This window comes from Salmo trutta, unplaced genomic scaffold (assembly GCF_901001165.1).
Source record: "Salmo trutta unplaced genomic scaffold, fSalTru1.1, whole genome shotgun sequence".
Classification (NCBI taxonomy): Eukaryota; Metazoa; Chordata; class Actinopteri; order Salmoniformes; family Salmonidae; genus Salmo; species Salmo trutta.
The window spans coordinates 65130-84791 of NW_021822885.1; the positions used below are offsets into that span (position 1 = coordinate 65130).

Sequence of the window (19662 nt, forward strand, 5' to 3'; positions counted from 1 at the left end):
GGATAGAGAGATTGGTTGGGTTTGGGGACTTCAACCTCCTGGATAGAGAGATTGGTTGGGTTTGGGGACTTCAACCTCCTGGATATAGAGATTGGTTGGGTTCAACCTCCTGGATAGAGAGATTGGTTGGGTTCATGGACTTCAACCTCCTGGATAGAGAGATTGGTTGGGTTTGGGGACTTCAACCTCCTGGATATAGAGATTGGTTGGGTTCAACCTCCTGGATAGAGAGATTGGTTGGGTTTGGGGACTTCAACCTCCTGGATAGAGAGATTGGTTGGGTTTGGGGACTTCAACCTCCTGGATAGAGAGGTTGGTTGGGTTTGGGGACTTCAACCTCCTGGATGGAGAGATTGGTTGGGTTCGGGGACTTCAACCTCCTGGATAGAGAGATTGGTTGGGTTCAACCTCCTGGATATAGATATTGGTTGGGTTTGGGGACTTCAACCTCCTGGATAGAGAGATTGGTTGGGTTTGGGGACTTCAACCTCCTGGATATAGAGATTGGTTGGGTTCGGGGACTTCAAGCTCCTGGATAGAGAGATTGGTTGGGTTCGGGGACTTCAAGCTCCTGGATAGAGAGATTGGTTGGGTTCGGGGACTTCAAGTTCCTGGATAGAGAGATTGGTTGGGTTCAACCTCCTGGATATAGAGATTGGTTGGGTTTGGGGACTTCAAGCTCCTGGATAGAGAGATTGGTTGGGTTCGGGGACTTCAAGCTCCTGGATAGAGAGATTGGTTTGGTTCAACCTCCTGGATAGAGAGATTGGTTGGGTTCGGCTCATTATCACTGTCTCAGTGTGGAAAACGTATCCTACAGAAATGAAATGACTCTCTTGCTGTGTGTGAGTTTCATGAGGTGCATTTCAATCAGAAACACTGTCTGTTTTAAAGGATTTGATTTGACACTGCAATGCTTGTTCTTTATTGGTAGATGTGTTGATTGACAATGTAATGTTTGTCTCTGATAGGTGGATGCCGTCATGCCATTTGGGTGCCTTGCCCTGCGAGATGGGCGGAACTTAGACGACATCTCTGATGTCACCGACAAGTACGAGATTGGACAGGTCCTCAAAGCGTAAGCACCATGTTATGCTATAGACACCGTACACATTAGAAGAGGGTTAGCCACGCCAGCTCCCCTTTCAAATAGGCTAAGGGCTAAAGGGCATCCCAAATGGTTCCCTATTCCCTGTATAGTGCACTACATTTAACCAGATCCCTATGGGTCCTGTATAGTGCACTACTTTGAACCAGATCCCTATGAGTCCTGTATAGTGCACTACATTTAACCAGATCCCTATGGGTCCTGTATAGTGCACTACTTTGAACCAGATCCCTATGAGTCCTGTATAGTGCACTACATTTAACCAGATCCCTATGGGTCCTGTAAAGTAGTGCACTACATTTAACCACATCCCTATGGGTCCTGTATAGTGCACTACATTTAACCACATCCCTATGGGTCCTGTATAGTGCACTACATTTAACCAGATCCCTATGGGTCCTGTATAGTGCACTACATTTAACCAGATCCCTATGGGTCCTGTATAGTGCACTACTTTGAACCAGATCCCTATGAGTCCTGTATAGTGCACTACATTTAACCAGATCCCTATGGGTCCTGTATAGTGCACTACTTTGAACCAGATCCCTATGGGTCCTGTATAGTGCACTACATTTAACCAGATCCTTATGGGTCCTGTAAAGTAGTGCACTACATTTAACCAGATCCCTATGGGTCCTGTATAGTGCACTACATTTAACCACATCCCTATGGGTCCTGTATAGTGCACTACATTTAACCAGATCCCTATGGGTCCTGTATAGTGCACTACATTTAACCACATCCCTATGGGTCCTGTATAGTGCACTACATTTAACCACATCCCTATGTGCCCTGCATAGTGCACTACAATTCAGACATAGTCTAAATGTAACTGAATTCACCTCTATACAGTATGCAGCTGTTCCTCAAACAGTGTTTAATTTAATTTCCCAGTTCCTCCTCTACCCTGCAGCTCCGGGCTCCTCCTCTGTCAATTAACCAAACGAGGTAGGACATGTTGTCATAAAGCTGTGAGAATCTGATGCCTGCTGCACTGACCAGGTTATGACCGACACACGCACCTCAGTGTGCTGCTGCCATATGGCAACAACAACATCTGGACTCGGAGCTCTATATGCCCCTGTTTTATATAACACACACACACACACACACACACACACACACACACACACACACACACACACACACACACACACACACACACACACACACACACACACACACACACACACACACACACACACAGAAGAAAGGTTTCCACTTATATAATGACTATTTCACTAACAACTATTGAAACATTTCTGAATACTGGCGCTAAAAGCCTACAGGGAGATTTCTGAACGTTGGAGCTGTAAGAAAACAGGGAGAAGATTTCACCATATATGTTTTATACAGTCATGATGACAGGTTGAGGTAAAGGGGAAACCAAACATTCATTATTCATGATGTCAGGTTGAGGTAAAGGGGAAACCAAACATTCATTATTCATGATGTCAGGTTGAGGTAAAGGGGAAACCAAACATTCATTATTCATGATGTCAGGTTGAGGTAAAGGGGAAACCAAACATTCTTTATTCATGATGTCAGGTTGAGGTAAAGGGGAAACCATACGGTCATTATTCATGATGTCAGGTTGAGGTAAAGGGGAAACCAAACATTCATTATTCATGATGTCAGGTTGAGGTAAAGGGGAAACCATACGGTCATTATTCATGATGTCAGGTTGAGGTAAAGAGGAAAACATACGGTCATATTCATGATGTCAGGTTGAGGTAAAGGGGAAACCATACGGTCATTATTCATGATGTCAGGTTGAGGTAAAGGGGAAACCATACGGTCATTATTCATGATGTCAGGTTGAGGTAAAGAGGAAACCATACATTCCTATTCATGATGTCAGGTTGAGGTTAAGAGGAAACCATACGGTCATATTCATGATGTCAGGTTGAGGTAAAGGGGAAACCATACGGTCATTATTCATGATGTCAGGTTGAGGTAAAGGGGAAACCATACATTCATATTCATTATTCATGATGTCAGGTTGAGGTAAAGGGGAAACCATATGGTCATTATTCATGATGTCAGGTTGAGGTAAAGGGAAAACCATATGGTCATTATTCATGATATCAGGTTGAGGTAAAGGGGAAACCATACGGTCATTATTCATGATATCAGGTTGAGGTAAAGGGGAAACCATATGGTCATTATTCTGTAAACCGAGGTTTAATTCGTAACATCTTATGACGTTGGTATGGAGATGGCATCTGCCCCTTTCGTTCGTCTGGTTGATTTGTGGTTGTGGTTTAAGGCTGTTGTGTGTCTCAGAGTTGAATCCTCACGTCGCGTTTTCACCTAGTCTCTCGTTAACATAAGTTAGGATTTGTCCGTCAGTGTTTGGTGTAGTGTTTAGGACTGCGGTGTGTCTCAGGGATCCAGATCCTGTTATTGTGCTGGAGATAATGACTGAGGTAAACCCTGGTATCTTGCTGGAGATAATGACTGAGGTAGACCCTGGTATTGTGCTGGAGATAATGACTGAGGTAGATCCTGGTATTGTGCTGGAGATAGTGACTGAGGTAGACCCTGGTATTGTTCTGGGGATAGTGACTGAGGTAAACCCTGGTATCTTGCTGGAGATAATGACTGAGGTAGACCCTGGTATCTTGCTGGAGATAATGACTGAGGTAGACCCTGGTATTGTGCTGGAGATAATGACTGAGGTAGATCCTGGTATTGTGCTGGAGATAATGACTGAGGTAGACCCTGGTATCTTGCTGGAGATAATGACTGAGGTAGACCCTGGTATTGTGCTGGAGATAATGACTGAGGTAGATCCTGGTATTGTGCTGGAGATAGTGACTGAGGTAGACCCTGGTATTGTTCTGGGGATAGTGACTGAGGTAGATCCTGGTATTGTGCTGGAGATAATGACTGAGGTAGACCCTGGTATTGTTCTGGGGATAGTGACTGAGGTAGACCCTGGTATTATTCTGGGGATAGTGACTGAGGTAGATCCTGGTATTGTGCTGGAGATAATGACTGAGGTAGATCCTGGTATTGTGCTGGAGATAGTGACTGAGGTTGACCCTGGTATTGTTCTGGGGATAGTGACTGAGGTAGTCCATGGTATTGTGCTGGAGATAGTGACTGAGGTAGATCCTGGTATTGTGCTGGAGATAATGACTGAGGTAGACCCTGGTTTTGTGCTGGAGATTGTGACTGGTTTTGTGCTGGAGATCGTGACTGAGGTAGACCCTGGTATTGTGCTGGAGATAGTAACTGAGGTAGACCCTGGTATTGTGCTGGAGATAATGACTGAGGTCATTTAACCACTCTGTTCATTATGTAGTCTGTTAACCACTCTGTTCATTGTGTAGTCTGTTAACCACTATGTTACTTTTAAAGATGCAGTCGTCAGTCTTTCTGTCTTTCCTACAGTAAAGGCCGTTTCATTACTGGTTGTGAATTAATGCTTTTTGGCCATGCATGTTTCTCTGTGTCTGCTCTGCCCTGTCACTCTTCGTGGCCTTGATTTGTTTTAAAGCTATTTAAAACATGTTGGTCTGCCTAATATGTCCCTAACCTTGCTGTTTTGTCCACTGGGATTGTTTTTAGGCATTAACAGAGATTGAGGAGTGCTGCTTTAAAATGCATCTGTCCTGACTATGTTCTCCTCTGCCTCCTTTGTCTTTTACTCCATCACTGTCTCTCACTCTCTCGTCTCTCTCTCAACCCCTCTCTCTTCACTCTTTACCTTCTCTCTTCTCCCTCTCGTCCCTCCCTCTCCCCGCTCCCTGTCTGCAGGAAGGAGTTCTGTGAGCTGTGTATGGCTAAAGACAGACAGACCAACAAGGTATTTGTCTGTAAGAAGTTTCTGAAGAAGGACGGTAGGAAAGTACGCAAGGCTGCCAAGAATGAAATCCTGATCCTCAAAATGTACGTGATCCCCTTGATGTACAGAGAGACAGATCCGCTCTCTGTTTAAATCATTCTTTCCTCCTGTACTTTATCTGAGTATAAGTTGAAATTGTAGCAGCTAATAACAGAACATGTAACGCTATCCCTGAGGCTACTGAGGCCCACAGTGTCTGACAGTTTTTGCTTCTAAGTTTTCTACAATGATGACAAAAACGTAGTTTTCCAGGTCTTAATTTAAAGGAACAAACCAGTAGTCACTGCAGGGTACTTCCATATGTTTTCAGTCACTTTCTGTGTGCACCCCCTTTTTTTGTTTTCTTACATTTTTTTTTCTCTCCCAAAATTCGTGGTATCCAATTGGTAGTTACAGTCTTGTCCCATCGCTGCAACTTCCGTATGGACTCGTATGGAAAAGCGAAGGTTGAAAGCGGTGCGTCCTCCGAAACACAGCCCAACCAAGCCAACACTGCTTCTTGACACAATGCCGGCTTAACCCGGAAGTCAGACGCTTAACCCGGAAACCAAACACCGTATACCTGGCGATCATGTCAGCGTGACTTGCGCCCGGCCCGCCACAGGAGTCACTAGAGCGCGATGGGACAAGAACATCCCTGCCGGCCAAACCCTCCCCTAACCCGGACGACGCTGGGCCAATTGTGCACCGCTTCATGGGTCTCCCGGTTGCGGCCGGCTGCGACAGAGCCTGGACTTGAACCAGGATCTCTAGTGGCACAGCCACTCGGGAGGCCCTGTGTGCACCCCTTTTGATTTGTACGAAACCTTTCCTACAGGTGGAAGTGGTCAAAAAGTGACTTTTTTCAAAACTTTAAGGAGATAAGAGGTGCTCAAAGTTGACCCATTTTGCTGGAGATAATGACTGATTGACCCCACAATACCATGAGACATCCATGTCTACATTACTGGAAAGTAGATAAATGGTTGAGTTTGAAATAATTTGAAAGCTTATGAACAGGGTTGTCAAACCATTTTATGATTTCTGGAATAAAAGTTCTGCGTTGCATCTGAGAATAACATTGACGTGTTGACGGACTCGGTGACTGAGTTCATCAGGAAGTGCATAGAGGATGTTGTTCCCACTGTGTCTGGGTTCATCAGGAAGTGGATAGAGGATGTTGTTCCTACTGTGTCTGGGTTCATCCGGAAGTACATAGAGGATGTTGTTCCTACTGTGTCTGGGTTCATCAGGAAGTACATAGAGGATGTTGTTCCTACTGTGTCTGGGTTCATCAGGAAGTGGATAGAGGATGTTGTTCCTACTGTGTCTGGGTTCATCAGGAAGTGGATAGAGGATGTTGTTCCCACTGTGTCTGGGTTCATCAGGAAGTACATAGAGGATGTTGTTCCTACTGTGACTGGGTTCATCAGGAAGTGCATAGAGGATGTTGTTCCTACTGTGACTGGGTTCATCAGGAAGTGGATAGAGGATGTTGTTCCCACTGTGTCTGGGTTCATCAGGAAGTGGATAGAGGATGTTGTTCCTACTGTGACTGGGTTCATCAGGAAGTACATAGAGGATGTTGTTCCTACTGTGTCTGGGTTCATCAGGAAGTGGATAGAGGATGTTGTTCTCACTGTGACTGAGTTCATCAGGAAGTGGATAGAGGATGTTGTTCCCACTGTGACTGGGTTCATCAGGAAGTGGATAGAGGATGTTGTTCCTACTGTGACTGAGTTCATCAGGAAGTGGATAGAGGATGTTGTTCCTACTGTGACTGGGTTCATCAGGAAGTGGATAGAGGATGTTGTTCCCACTGTGACTGGGTTCATCAGGAAGTGGATAGAGGATGTTGTTCCTACTGTGTCTGGGTTCATCAGGAAGTGGATAGAGGATGTTGTTCCTACTGTGACTGGGTTCATCAGGAAGTGCATAGAGGATGTTGTTCCTACTGTGACTGAGTTCATCAGGAAGTGGATAGAGGATGTTGTTCCTACTGTGACTGGGTTCATCAGGAAGTACATAGAGGATGTTGTTCCTACTGTGACTGGGTTCATCAGGAAGTACATAGAGGATGTTGTTCCCACTGTGACTGGGTTCATCAGGAAGTGGATAGAGGATGTTGTTCCCACTGTGACTGGGTTCATCAGGAAGTACATAGAGGATGTTGTTCCTACTGTGACTGGGTTCATCAGGAAGTGCATAGAGGATGTTGTTCCTACTGTGTCTGGGTTCATCAGGAAGTGGATAGAGGATGTTGTTCCTACTGTGTCTGGGTTCATCAGGAAGTACATAGAGGATGTTGTTCCTACTGTGTCTGGGTTCATCAGGAAGTGGATAGCGGATGTTCCCGCTGTGTCTGGGTTCATCAGGAAGTACATAGAGGATGTTGTTCCTACTGTGTCTGGGTTCATCAGGAAGTACATAGAGGATGTTGTTCCTACTGTGTCTGGGTTCATCAGGAAGTGGATAGCGGATGTTCCCGCTGTGTCTGAGTTCATCATGAAGTACATAGAGGATGTTGTTCCCACTGTGTCTGGGTTCATCAGGAAGTACATAGAGGATGTTGTTCCTACTGTGTCTGGGTTCATCAGGAAGTACATAGAGGATGTTGTTCCTACTGTGTCTGAGTTCATCAGGAAGTACATAGAGGATGTTGTTCCCACTGTGACTGGGTTCATCAGGAAGTGGATAGAGGATGTTGTTCCTACTGTGACTGGGTTCATCAGGAAGTGGATAGAGGATGTTGTTCCTACTGTGACTGGGTTCATCAGGAAGTGGATAGAGGATGTTGTTCCTACTGTGACTGGGTTCATCAGGAAGTGGATAGAGGATGTTGTTCCTACTGTGTCTGGGTTCATCAGGAAGTGGATAGAGGATGTTGTTCCTACTGTGACTGGGTTCATCAGGAAGTGGATAGAGGATGTTGTTCCTACTGTGACTGGGTTCATCAGGAAGTGGATAGAGGATGTTGTTCCTACTGTGTCTGGGTTCATCAGGAAGTGGATAGAGGATGTTGTTCCTACTGTGTCTGGGTTCATCAGGAAGTACATAGAGGATGTTGTTCCCACTGTGACTGGGTTCATCAGGAAGTACATAGAGGATGTTGTTCCCACTGTGACTGAGTTCATCAGGAAGTGGATATAGAATGTTGTTCCCACTGTGATGATTAGAACTTATCCAAACCAGAAACTGTGGATAGAAGGCAGCATTCGCACAAAACTGAAAGTGCAAGCAACCACATTTAATGAAGGTAAGTTGACTTGGAACATGGACTAGTACAAAGAGTCCAGCCATGCCCTCCGTAAGGCAATCAAAAGGGCAAATCGTCAGTACAGAGACAAAGTGGAGTCACAACACAACGGCTCAGACACGAGGCGTATGTGGCAGTGACTCCAGACAATACCGGATTATAAAGGGAAAACCAGCCATGTCGTGGACACCAACGCTTTGCTCCAGGACAAGCTAAACACCTTCTTCGCCCTCTTCGAGGAAAACACAGTGCTGTCAATGCAGGCCACCGCCGCTCTCGTTCTCCGTGGCTGACGTGAGTAAAACATTTAAGTGTGTTAACCCTCGCATGGCTGCCGGCCAAGACGGCATCCCTAGCCGTGCCAGAGCATGTGAAGACCAGCTGGCTGGAGTGTTTTTTACGGATATGTTTACGAATATATTGTTACATTCCCCAGGGAACTAACAAAATGTCACTGACCAACAACCAAAATGAAACAGGTGGGGTTTTAGGAGGGGTTCTGAAAGACACTCCGGGGGGTTTAGGAGGGGTTCTGAAAGACACTCCTGGGGGTTTAGGAGGGGTTCTGAAAGACACTCATGGGGGTTTAGGAGGGGTTCTGAAAGACACTCCTGGGGGTTTAGGAGGGGTTCTGAAAGACACTCCTGGGGGTTTAGGAGGGGTTCTGAAAGACACTCATGGGGGTTTAGGAGGGGTTCTGAAAGACACTCATGGGGGTTTAGGAGGGGTTCTGAAACACACTCCTGGGGGTTTAGGAGGGGTTCTGAAAGACACTCACGGGGGGTGTCCACTGACAGTTGACTAGCAACAACAACTGGAACCTACAAGTCTGGTTCCTCTCCAAGTTTCTTCCTAGGTTCTGGCCTTTCTAGAGAGTTTTTCCTAGCCACCGTGCTTTCTACATCTGCATTGCTTGCTGTTTGGGGGTTTTAGGCTGGGTTTCTGTACAGCACTTTGAGATATCGGCTGATGTAAGAAGGGCTATATAAATACATTTGATTTGATTTGATTTGAAAGGACACCCATCATGAGCACCCACTGGCAAAACGAAATCAGATAAAGGATTGTTGATATTGAACTCTAAATAGTGAGAGTCAACCAAAGGTGTTAACCCTCTGCATCTATCAAGACAACTGGAGCAATGGAACAACCACTGTTAAACAGCACCTGGGCCAGCACAGGTGAAACACCTTCCCACTAATGAGGTGGCACCAATCGGTGCAAACAAGCTATACGTGCCAAAGTCGACCTCAAAACATAATTGGAAAAACCAAAGCCTGTAACAATATTCAATCTTTCCCTATCCCAGTCTGCTGTCCCCACTTCCTTCAAGATGTCCACCATTGTTCCTGTACCCAAAAAAAGCAAAGGTAACTGAACTAAATGACTACCGCCCCATAGCACTCACTTCTGTCATCATGAAGTGCTTTGAGGGGCTAGTTAAGGATCATATCACCTCCACCTTACCTGATACCCTAGACCCACTTCAATTTGCTTACAGCTCCAATAGATCCACAGACAATACAATCGCCTGCACACTGCCCTATCCCATCTGGACAAGAGGAATACCTATGTAAGAATGCTGTTTATCGACTACAGCTCAGCCTTCAACACCATGACTGCATGGCCTCACACTTTTCCAACTCAATCATCAAGTTTGCAGACAACATAACAGTGGTAGGCTTGATTACCGACAACGACGAAGTGAGGTCTTCAGGAGACAGCAGAGGGAGCACTCCTCCATCCACATCGACAGGGGACAATCTTCAAGTTCCTCGTGTGCACATGACTGACAATCTTAAATGGTCCATCCTACCTCAGGAGGCTGAAGACATTTGGCTTGGCCCCTAAGACCCTCACAAACTTCTACAGATGCACTATTGAAGGCATCCTGTGCTGTATCACCACCTGGTACGGCAACTGCACCATCCACAACTGCAAGGCTCTCCAGAGGGTGGTGCGGTCAGCCCAATGCATCACTGGGGGCCCACCGCCTGCCCTCCAGGACACCTACAGCACCCGGTGTCACAGGAAGGCCAAGAAGATCATCAAGGATCACCCGAGCCACTGCCTGTTCACCCTGCGACAATCTAGAAGGCGGAGACAGTACAGGTGCATCAAAGCTTGGACCGAGCGACTGAAAAACAGCTTTTATCTCCAGGTCATCAGACTGTTCAATAGTATCCTACCCTGAACTTTTTTGTTACTATCCGGCTACCACCCGGTACTTAACCCTGCACTTTAGAGACAGCTGTTCTATGTACATAGTCATTGAACAATTATGTTTACATACTATTTTACCCACTTCATATGTACAGTGCATTCGGAAAGTATTCAGACCCCTTGACCTTTTCCACATTTTGTTATGTTACTGCCTTGTTCTAAAAAATATATATATATATTTTTTAAGTTCCCTCAATCGACACACAATGTGGACCGTAGACCCTTGTCTTACCAGAGGAGGCTGTTCTATCCTGCCGATACATCGTATAACCAGCCAGCTTTATGTTATTAATGTCGTCGTTCAGCCACGACTCCTTGAAGCATAAGATGTTACAGTTTCTAATGTCCCGTTGGTAGTTTAATCTTCCGCGTAACTCGTCGATTTTATTCTCCAAAGATTGCACGTTTGCTAGCAGAATGGAGGGAAATGGGGGTTTATTCGATCGCCTACGAATTCTCAGAAGGCAGCCCGACCTTCGGCCCCTCTTTCTCCGGCTCCTCTTCACACAGATCACGGGGATCGGGGCCTGTTCCCAAGGAAGCAGTGTATTGTTTTGTATTGTTAGGTATGACTACACTGTTGAAGCTAGAAACAGAAGCATTTAGCTACACCCGTGATAACATTTGCAAAATATGTGTACGTGACCAATAACATTTGATTTAATTTGAATGTGTTGGCATTAAAGTCCAAAAAGTGACTTTTTCCTACCATGGGCAAACACCTATGGCAGGTTTCGTGCAAATCAAAATGGGTACAGTCAGAAAGTGATTGAAATCATATGGAATGACTAGTTGTTTACTGGCTAAAACCAGCTGCAGGCCTCCAGGACATACTGTAGTTAATATCATTGACTAGTTGTTTACTGGCTAGGGGGACTAAAACCAGGAATAGAGTTTTAGAATGCATCCCAAATGGCACCCTATTCCCTATGGGCCCTAGTCAAAAGTAGTGCACTACATAGGGAATGTGGTCCCATTTAGGACGTAACCGTGGTCTCGCATGTCTAAATCAGAAACTATTTCAAAAAGAAAGAACGTTTTAGACAGCAGACAAAGAGTTCAGATTAAGACCTGTTTCTGTTTCTGAATCTCTCCTCCGCTGGTTCCTGTTTCTGTGTCTGAATCTCTCCTCCGCTGGTTCCTGTGTCTGAATCTCTCCTCCGCTGGTTCCTGTGTCTGAATCTCTCCTCCGCTGGTTCCTGTGTCTGAATCTCTCCTCCGCTGGTTCCTGTGTCTGAATCTCTCCTCCGCTGGTTCCTGTGTCTGAATCTCTCCTCCACTGGTTCCTGTTCCTGTGTCTGAATCTCTCCTCCGCTGGTTCTTGTTCCTGTGTCTGAATCTCTCCTCCACTGGTTCCTGTTTCTGTGTCTGAATCTCTCCTCCGCTGGTTCCTGTTCCTGTGTCTGAATCTCTCCTCCACTGGTTCCTGTTTCTGTGTCTGAATCTCTCCTCCGCTGGTTCCTGTTTCTGTGTCTGAATCTCTCCTCCACTGGTTCCTGTATCTGAATCTCTCCTCCACTGGTTCCTGTTTCTGTGTCTGAATCTCTCCTCCACTGGTTCTTGTTCCTGTATCTGAATCTCTCCTCTGCTTGTTTCTGTTTCTGTGTCTGAATCTCTCCTCCGCTGGTTGTTCGTCCCAAATGGCATCCTATTCCCTGTATAATGCACTTCTTCTGAGCAGGACCCTATATAAGGAATAGGGTGCCATTTGGGACTCACAGTAACACTTGTTTAATATAAAAATGTGTCTGAATGCCGCCTTCTCTTGGCTGTTCCAGGGTCAACCATCCAAACATCCTCCAACTCATCGACACTTTCGAGACGCGGAAAGAGTACTTCATCATCCAGGAGCTGTGAGTAAGATGGCTAAATCGGTCAGCTAATACAGGACTAGTAAAGGCCCAGTGTACTATACAGCCAGCTAATACAGGACTAGTAAAGGCCCAGTGTACTATACAGCCAGCTAATACAGGACTAGTAAAGGCCCAGTGTTCTATACAGCCAGCTAATACAGGACTAGTAAAGGCCCAGTGTACTATACAGCCAGCTAATACAGGACTAGTAAAGGCCCAGTGTACTATACAGCCAGCTAATACAGGACTAGTAAAGGCCCAGTGTACTATACAGCCAGCTAATACAGGACTAGTAAAGGCCCAGTGTTCTATACAGCCAGCTAATACAGGACTAGTAAAGGCCCAGTGTACTATACAGCCAGCTAATACAGGACTAGTAAAGGCCCAGTGTACTATACAGCCAGCTAATACAGGACTAGTAAAGGCCCAGTGTACTATACAGCCAGCTAATACAGGACTAGTAAAGGCCCAGTGTACTATACAGCCAGCTAATACAGGACTAGTAAAGGCCCAGTGTACTATACAGCCAGCTAATACAGGACTAGTAAAGGCCCAGTGTTCTATACAGCCAGCTAATACAGGACTAGTAAAGGCCCAGTGTACTATACAGCCAGCTAATACAGGACTAGTAAAGGCCCAGTGTACTATACAGCCAGCTAATACAGGACTAGTAAAGGCCCAGTGTACTATACAGCCAGCTAATACAGGACTAGTAAAGGCCCAGTGTACTATACAGCCAGCTAATACAGGACTAGTAAAGGCCCAGTGTACTATACAGTCAGCTAATACAGGACTAGTAAAGGCCCAGTGTTCTATACAGCCAGCTAATACAGGACTAGTAAAGGCCCAGTGTACTATACAGCCAGCTAATACAGGACTAGTAAAGGCCCAGTGTACTATACAGCCAGCTAATACAGGACTAGTAAAGGCCCAGTGTACTATACAGTCAGCTAATACAGGACTAGTAAAGGCCCAGTGTACTATACAGCCAGCTAATACAGGACTAGTAAAGGCCCAGTGTACTATACAGCCAGCTAATACAGGACTAGTAAAGGCCCAGTGTACTATACAGCCAGCTAATACAGGACTAGTAAAGGCCCAGTGTACTATACAGCCAGCTAATACAGGACTAGTAAAGGCCCAGTGTACTATACAGCCAGCTAATACAGGACTAGTAAAGGCCCAGTGTACTATACAGCCAGCTAATACAGGACTAGTAAAGGCCCAGTGTACTATACAGCCAGCTAATACAGGACTAGTAAAAGCCCAGTGTTCTATACAGCCAGCTAATACAGGACTAGTAAAGGCCCAGTGTGCTATACAGCCGGCTAATACAGGACTAGTAAAGGCCCAGTGTGCTATACAGCCGGCTAATACAGGACTAGTAAAGGCCCAGTGTACTATAAAGCCGGCTAATACAGGACTAGTAAAGGCCCAGTGTACTATACAGCCGGCTAATACAGGACTAGTAAAGGCCCAGTGTACTATACAGCCGGCTAATACAGGACTAGTAAAGGCCCAGTGTACTATACAGCCGGCTAATACAGGACTAGTAAAGGCCCAGTGTACTATACAGCCGGCTAATACAGGACTAGTAAAGGCCCAGTGTACTATACAGCCGGCTAATACAGGACTAGTAAAGGCCCAGTGTACTATACAGCCGGCTAATACAGGACTTGTAAAGGCCCAGTGTACTATACAGCCGGCTAATACAGGACTAGTAAAGGCCCAGTGTACTATACAGCCGGCTAATACAGGACTAGTAAAGGCCCAGTGTACTATACAGCCAGCTAATACAGGACTAGTAAAGGCCCAGTGTACTATACAGCCAGCTAATACAGGACTAGTAAAGGCCCAGTGTACTATACAGCCGGCTAATACAGGACTAGTAAAGGCCCAGTGTACTATACAGCCAGCTAATACAGGACTAGTAAAGGCCCAGTGTACTATACAGCCGGCTAATACAGGACTAGTAAAGGCCCAGTGTTCTATACAGCCAGCTAATACAGGACTAGTAAAGGCCCAGTGTACTATACAGCCGGCTAATACAGGACTAGTAAAGGCCCAGTGTACTATACAGCCAGCTAATACAGGACTAGTAAAGGCCCAGTGTACTATACAGCCGGCTAATACAGGACTAGTAAAGGCCCAGTGTACTATACAGCCAGCTAATACAGGACTAGTAAAGGCCCAGTGTACTATACAGCCAGCTAATACAGGACTAGTAAAGGCCCAGTGTACTATACAGCCAGCTAATACAGGAATAGTATTTTCACAGCCGGCCACGCTGGTGGTTTATTATGACATTCATCCCATCTGTTCTGCTCTGTTCTGGTCTGTTCTGTTTTTCTCTGGTCTGTTCTGGTCTGTTCTGTTTTTCTCTGGTCTCGTCTGTTCTGTGCCTGGTTTCCCAATAGCGATGGAACTTATGAGCGTTTTAACGATGAGCATCTTTCCTACAACAGTGAAGAAGTAACACTGCGTTTCCAAAAACACCACGCGAGGAGAACGGTCGCTAAGTGCGTCGTCGAGGCGTAGCATCGATCCTGATAGGATCCAAAGAAATGAGGCACTGCGCTCAGATCAGTTGTATTGATTATTCCGCAATACTGATGAAGGATCAGTCAGCTGCTACACTGAGATATTACCACCTACAGCTGCAAATATAGAGGCGGCTTATTTTAATGCTTACCCAGTAAACATGGAACTAATTCACATATTTGGCACATCATTGTATCGTGACACAAGGCGAGACACAGATACAGTCACCGGAGTCTGTATATAAAATCCAAAAGGGGAAGGCAAGAGTATTGTCGTGGACAGGGAAAAGGGTCAAAACCAGTTCAGAGTCCAAAAGGTACCGAAGGGCAGGTAGAATCAAGGTCAGGGCAGGCAGGATGACCAGGCAGGCAGAATCAAGGTCAGGGCAGGCAGGATGACCAGGCAGGTGGGAAAGTAGTCCAGAGTCAAGCAGGGGTCAAAACCAGGAAGACTATCAAAAAGAGAATAGCAAAAGGAGTATGAGGAAAAACTTGACTAAACATACAAGACGAACTGGCACTGAGAGACAGGAAACACAGGGATAAATACACTGAGAGACAGGAAACACAGGGATAAATACACTGGGGAAAATAAGTCCTGGAGGGGGTGGAGACAATCACAGGAACAGGTGAAACAGATCGGGGTGTGACACATTGTGCACGTTAAACTACACATCATGAAATATATTGTGATAATAACAGACAGTAGTCGACTAATAGCAAAATACAATATGATTGGAAATAGGCCTATAGCCTACTGTTTATATTTAAGCAATAAGTCCCGAGGGGTTTGTGGTATATGGCCAATATACCACGACTAAGGTCTGTTCATAGTCACGATGCAACGCGGAGTGCCTGGATACAGCCATTAGCCGTGGTATATTGGCAATATACCACAAACCCACCGAGGAGCCTTATTGCTATAATAAACTGGTTACCAACGTAATTAGAGCAGTAAAAATAAATGTTTTGTCATACCCGTAGTATACTGATATACCACGGCTTTCAGCCAATCAGCCTTCAGGGCTCGAACAACCCAGTTTATAATTGTATTTGTAGTCGACTTTGTTCTGAAGTTAGAGGAAGTCACATAGAGACAGATAAACCATGTGATTCTACGTTTAGCGGAGATCTTCTGTTTATAAAGTGACGCTGGAGGGCAAAAAAAGCATTTAACAAAGCTGTTCTACGAGCGGTCTGAGGCGTTAGATTACCAGAGGTCTGAGGCGTTAGATTACCAGCGGTCTGAGGCATTAGATTACCAGAGGTGTGAGGCGTTAGATTACCAGTGGTCTGAGGGCAGGCGTTAGATTACCAGTGGTCTGAGGCGTTAGATTACCAGTGGTCTGAGGCGTTAGATTACCAGTGGTCTGAGGCGTTAGATTACCAGTGGTCGAAGGCGTTAGATTACCAGTGGTCTGAGGCGTTAGATTACCAGTGGTCTGAGGCGTTAGATTACCAGCGGTCTGAGGCGTTAGATTACCAGCGGTCTGAGGCGTTAGATTACCAGTGGTCTGAGGCGTTAGATTACCAGTGGTGTGAGGCGTTAGATTACCAGTGGTCTGAGGGCAGGCGTTACATTACCAGTGGTCTGAGGCGTTAGATTACCAGTGGTCTGAGGCGTTAGATTACCAGTGGTCTGAGGTGTTAGATTACCAGTGGTCTGAGGCGTTAGATTGCCAGTGGTCTGAGGCGTTAGATTACCAGTGGTCTGAGGCGTTAGATTACCAGTGGTCTGAGGCGTTAGATTACCAGTGGTCTGAGGCGTTAGATTACCAGTAGTCTGAGGCGTTAGATTACCAGTGGTCTGAGGCGTTAGATTACCAGTGATCTGAGGTGTTAGATTACCAGTGGTCTGAGGCGTTAGATTACCAGTGGTCTGAGGCGTTAGATTACCAGTGGTCTGAGGCGTTAGATTACCAGTGGTCTGAGGCGTTAGATTACCAGTGGTCTGAGGCGTTAGATTACCAGCGGTCTGAGGCGTTAGATTACCAGCGGTCTGAGGCGTTAGATTACCAGTGGTCAGAGGCGTTAGATTACCAGTGGTCTGAGGGCAGGCGTTAGATTACCAGTGGTCTGAGGTGTTAGATTACCAGTGGTCTGAGGGCAGGCGTTAGATTACCAGTGGTCTGAGGGCAGGCGTTAGATTACCAGTGGACTGAGGCAGGCGTTAGATTACCAGTGGTCTTAGGAGTTAGATTACCAGTGGTCTGAGGCGTTAGATTACCAGTGGTCTGAGGCGTTAGATTACCAGTGGTCTGAGGCGTTAGATTACCAGTGGTCTGAGGCGTTAGATTACCAGCGGTCTGAGGCGTTAGATTACCAGTGGTCTGAGGCGTTAGATTACCAGTGGTCTGAGGCGTTGGATTACCAGTGGTCTGAGGCGTTAGATTACCAGTGGTCTGAGGCGTTAGATTACCAGTGGTCTGAGGCGTTAGATTACCAGTGGTCTGAGGGCAGGTGTTAGATTTCCAGTGGTCTGAGGCGTTAGATTACCAGCGGTCTGAGGCGTTAGATTACCAGTGGGCTGAGGCGTTAGATTACCAGTGGTCTGAGGCGTTAGATTACCAGTGGTTTGAGGCGTTAGATTACGAGTGGTCTGAGGCGTTAGATTACCAGTGGTCTGAGGCGTTAGATTAACAGCGGTCTGAGGCGTTAGATTACCAGCGGTCTGAGGCGTTAGATTACCAGCGGTCTGAGGGCAGGCGTTAGATTACCAGTGGTCTGAGGCGTTAGATTACCAGCGGTCTGAGGGCAGGCGTTAGATTACCAGTGGTCTGAGGCGTTACATTACCAGCGGTTTGAGGCGTTAGATTACCAGTGGTCTGAGGCGTTAGATTACCAGTGGTCTGAGGCGTTAGATTACCAGTTGTCTGAGGCGTTAGATTACCAGTGGTCTGAGGAGTTAGATTACCAGTGGTCTGAGGCGTTAGATTACCAGTGGTCTGAGGCGTTAGATTACCAGTGGTCTGAGGCGTTAGATTACCAGTGGTCTGAGGTGTTAGATTATCAGTGGTCTGAGGCGTTAGATTACCAGTGGTCTGAGGTGTTAGATTACCAGTGGTCTGAGGCGTTAGATTACCATTGTTTTGAGGCGTTAGATTACCTGTGGTCTGAGGGCAGGCGTTAGATTACCAGTGGTCTGAGGGCAGGCGATAGATTACCAGTGGTCTGAGGCGTTAGATTACCAGCGGTCTGAGGGCAGGCGTTAGATTACCAGTGGTCTGAGGGCAGGCGTTAGATTACCAGTGGTCTGAGGCATTAGATTACCAGCGGTCTGAGGCGTTAGATTACCAGTGGTCTGAGGCGTTAGATTACCAGTGGTCTGAGGGCAGGCGTTGGATTACCAGTGGTCTGAGGCGTTAGATTACCAGTGGTCTGAGGCTTTAGATTACCAGTGGTCTGAGGCGTTAGATTACCAGCGCTCTGAGGCATTAGATCACCAGTGGTCTGAGGCGTTAGATTACCAGTGGTCTGAGGAGTTAGATTACCAGTGGTCTGAGGCGTTAGATTACCAGTGGTCTGAGGAGTTAGATTACCAGTGGTCTGAGGCGTTAGATTACCAGTGGTCTGAGGCGTTAGATTACCAGTGGTCTGAGGCGTTAGATTACCAGTGGTCTGAGGTGTTAGATTACCAGTGGTCTGAGGGCAGGTGTTAGATTACCAGTGGTCTGAGGCGTTAGATTACCAGTGGTGTGAGGCGTTAGATTACCAGTGGTCTGAGGCGTTAGATTACCAGCGGTCTGAGGCGTTAGATTACCAGTGGTCTGAGGCATTAGATTACCAGCGGTCTGATGCGTTAGATTACCCGCGGTATGAGGCATTAGATTACCAGCAGTCTGAGGCGTTAGATTACCAGTGGTCTGAGGCGTTAGATTACCAGCGGTCTGAGGCGTTAGATTACCAGCGGTCTGAGGCGTTAGATTACCAGTGGTCTGAGGGCAGGCGTTAGATTACCAGTTGTCTGAGGCGTTAGACTACCAGCGGTCTGAGGCGTTAGATTACCAGTGGTCTGAGGCGTTAGATTACCAGTGGTCTGAGGGCAGGCGTTAGATTACCAGTGGTCTGAGGCGTTAGATTACCAGTGGTCTGAGACTTTAGATTACCAGTGGTCTGAGGCGTTAGATTACCAGCGGTCTGAGGCGTTAGATTACCAGTGGTCTGAGGCGTTAGATTACCAGTGGTCTGAGGAGTTAGATTAGCAGTGGTCTGAGGCGTTAGATTACCAGTGGTCTGAGGCGTTAGATTACCAGTGGTCTGAGGCGTTAGATTACCAGTGGTCTGAGGAGTTAGATTAGCAGTGGTCTGAGGCGTTAGATTACCAGTGGTCTGAGGCGTTAGATTACCAGTGGTCTGAGGCGTTAGATTACCAGTGGTCTGAGGCGTTAGATTACCAGTGGTCTGAGGGCAGGTGTTAGATTACCAGTGGTCTGAGGCGTTAGATTACCAGTGGTGTGAGGCTTTAGATTACCAGTGGTCTGAGGCGTTAGATTACCAGCGGTCTGAGGCGTTAGATTACCAGTGGTCTGAGGCATTAGATTACCAGCGGTCTGATGCGTTAGATTACCCGCGGTATGAGGCATTAGATTACCAGCAGTCTGAGTCGTGAGATTACCAGCGGTCTGAGGCGTTAGATTACCAGCGGTCTGAGGCGTTAGATTACCAGCGGTCTGAGGCGTTAGATTACCAGCGGTCTGAGGCGTTAGATTACCAGCAGTCTGAGGCGTTAGATTACCAGCGGTCTGAGGCGTTAGATTACCAGCGGCCTGAGGCGTTAGATTACCAGTGGTCTGAGGGCAGGCGTTAGATTACCAGCGGCCTAAAGCGTTAGATTACCAGTGGACTGAGGC

General features: G+C 46.5%; 1 protein-coding gene across 1 annotated transcript; it reads left to right on the forward strand.

The window, feature by feature from the left end:
• Positions 1-923: 923 nt before the first annotated feature.
• LOC115186262 (caM kinase-like vesicle-associated protein) lies at positions 924-12272 on the forward strand (the record flags this gene model as incomplete). Its single annotated transcript, XM_029745930.1, has 4 exons — positions 924-1078; positions 2003-2056; positions 4874-5005; positions 12198-12272. Coding segments are annotated over exons 1-4 (356 nt in total), but the record flags the coding sequence as incomplete, so codon positions are not given.
• Positions 12273-19662: the final 7390 nt, after the last annotated feature.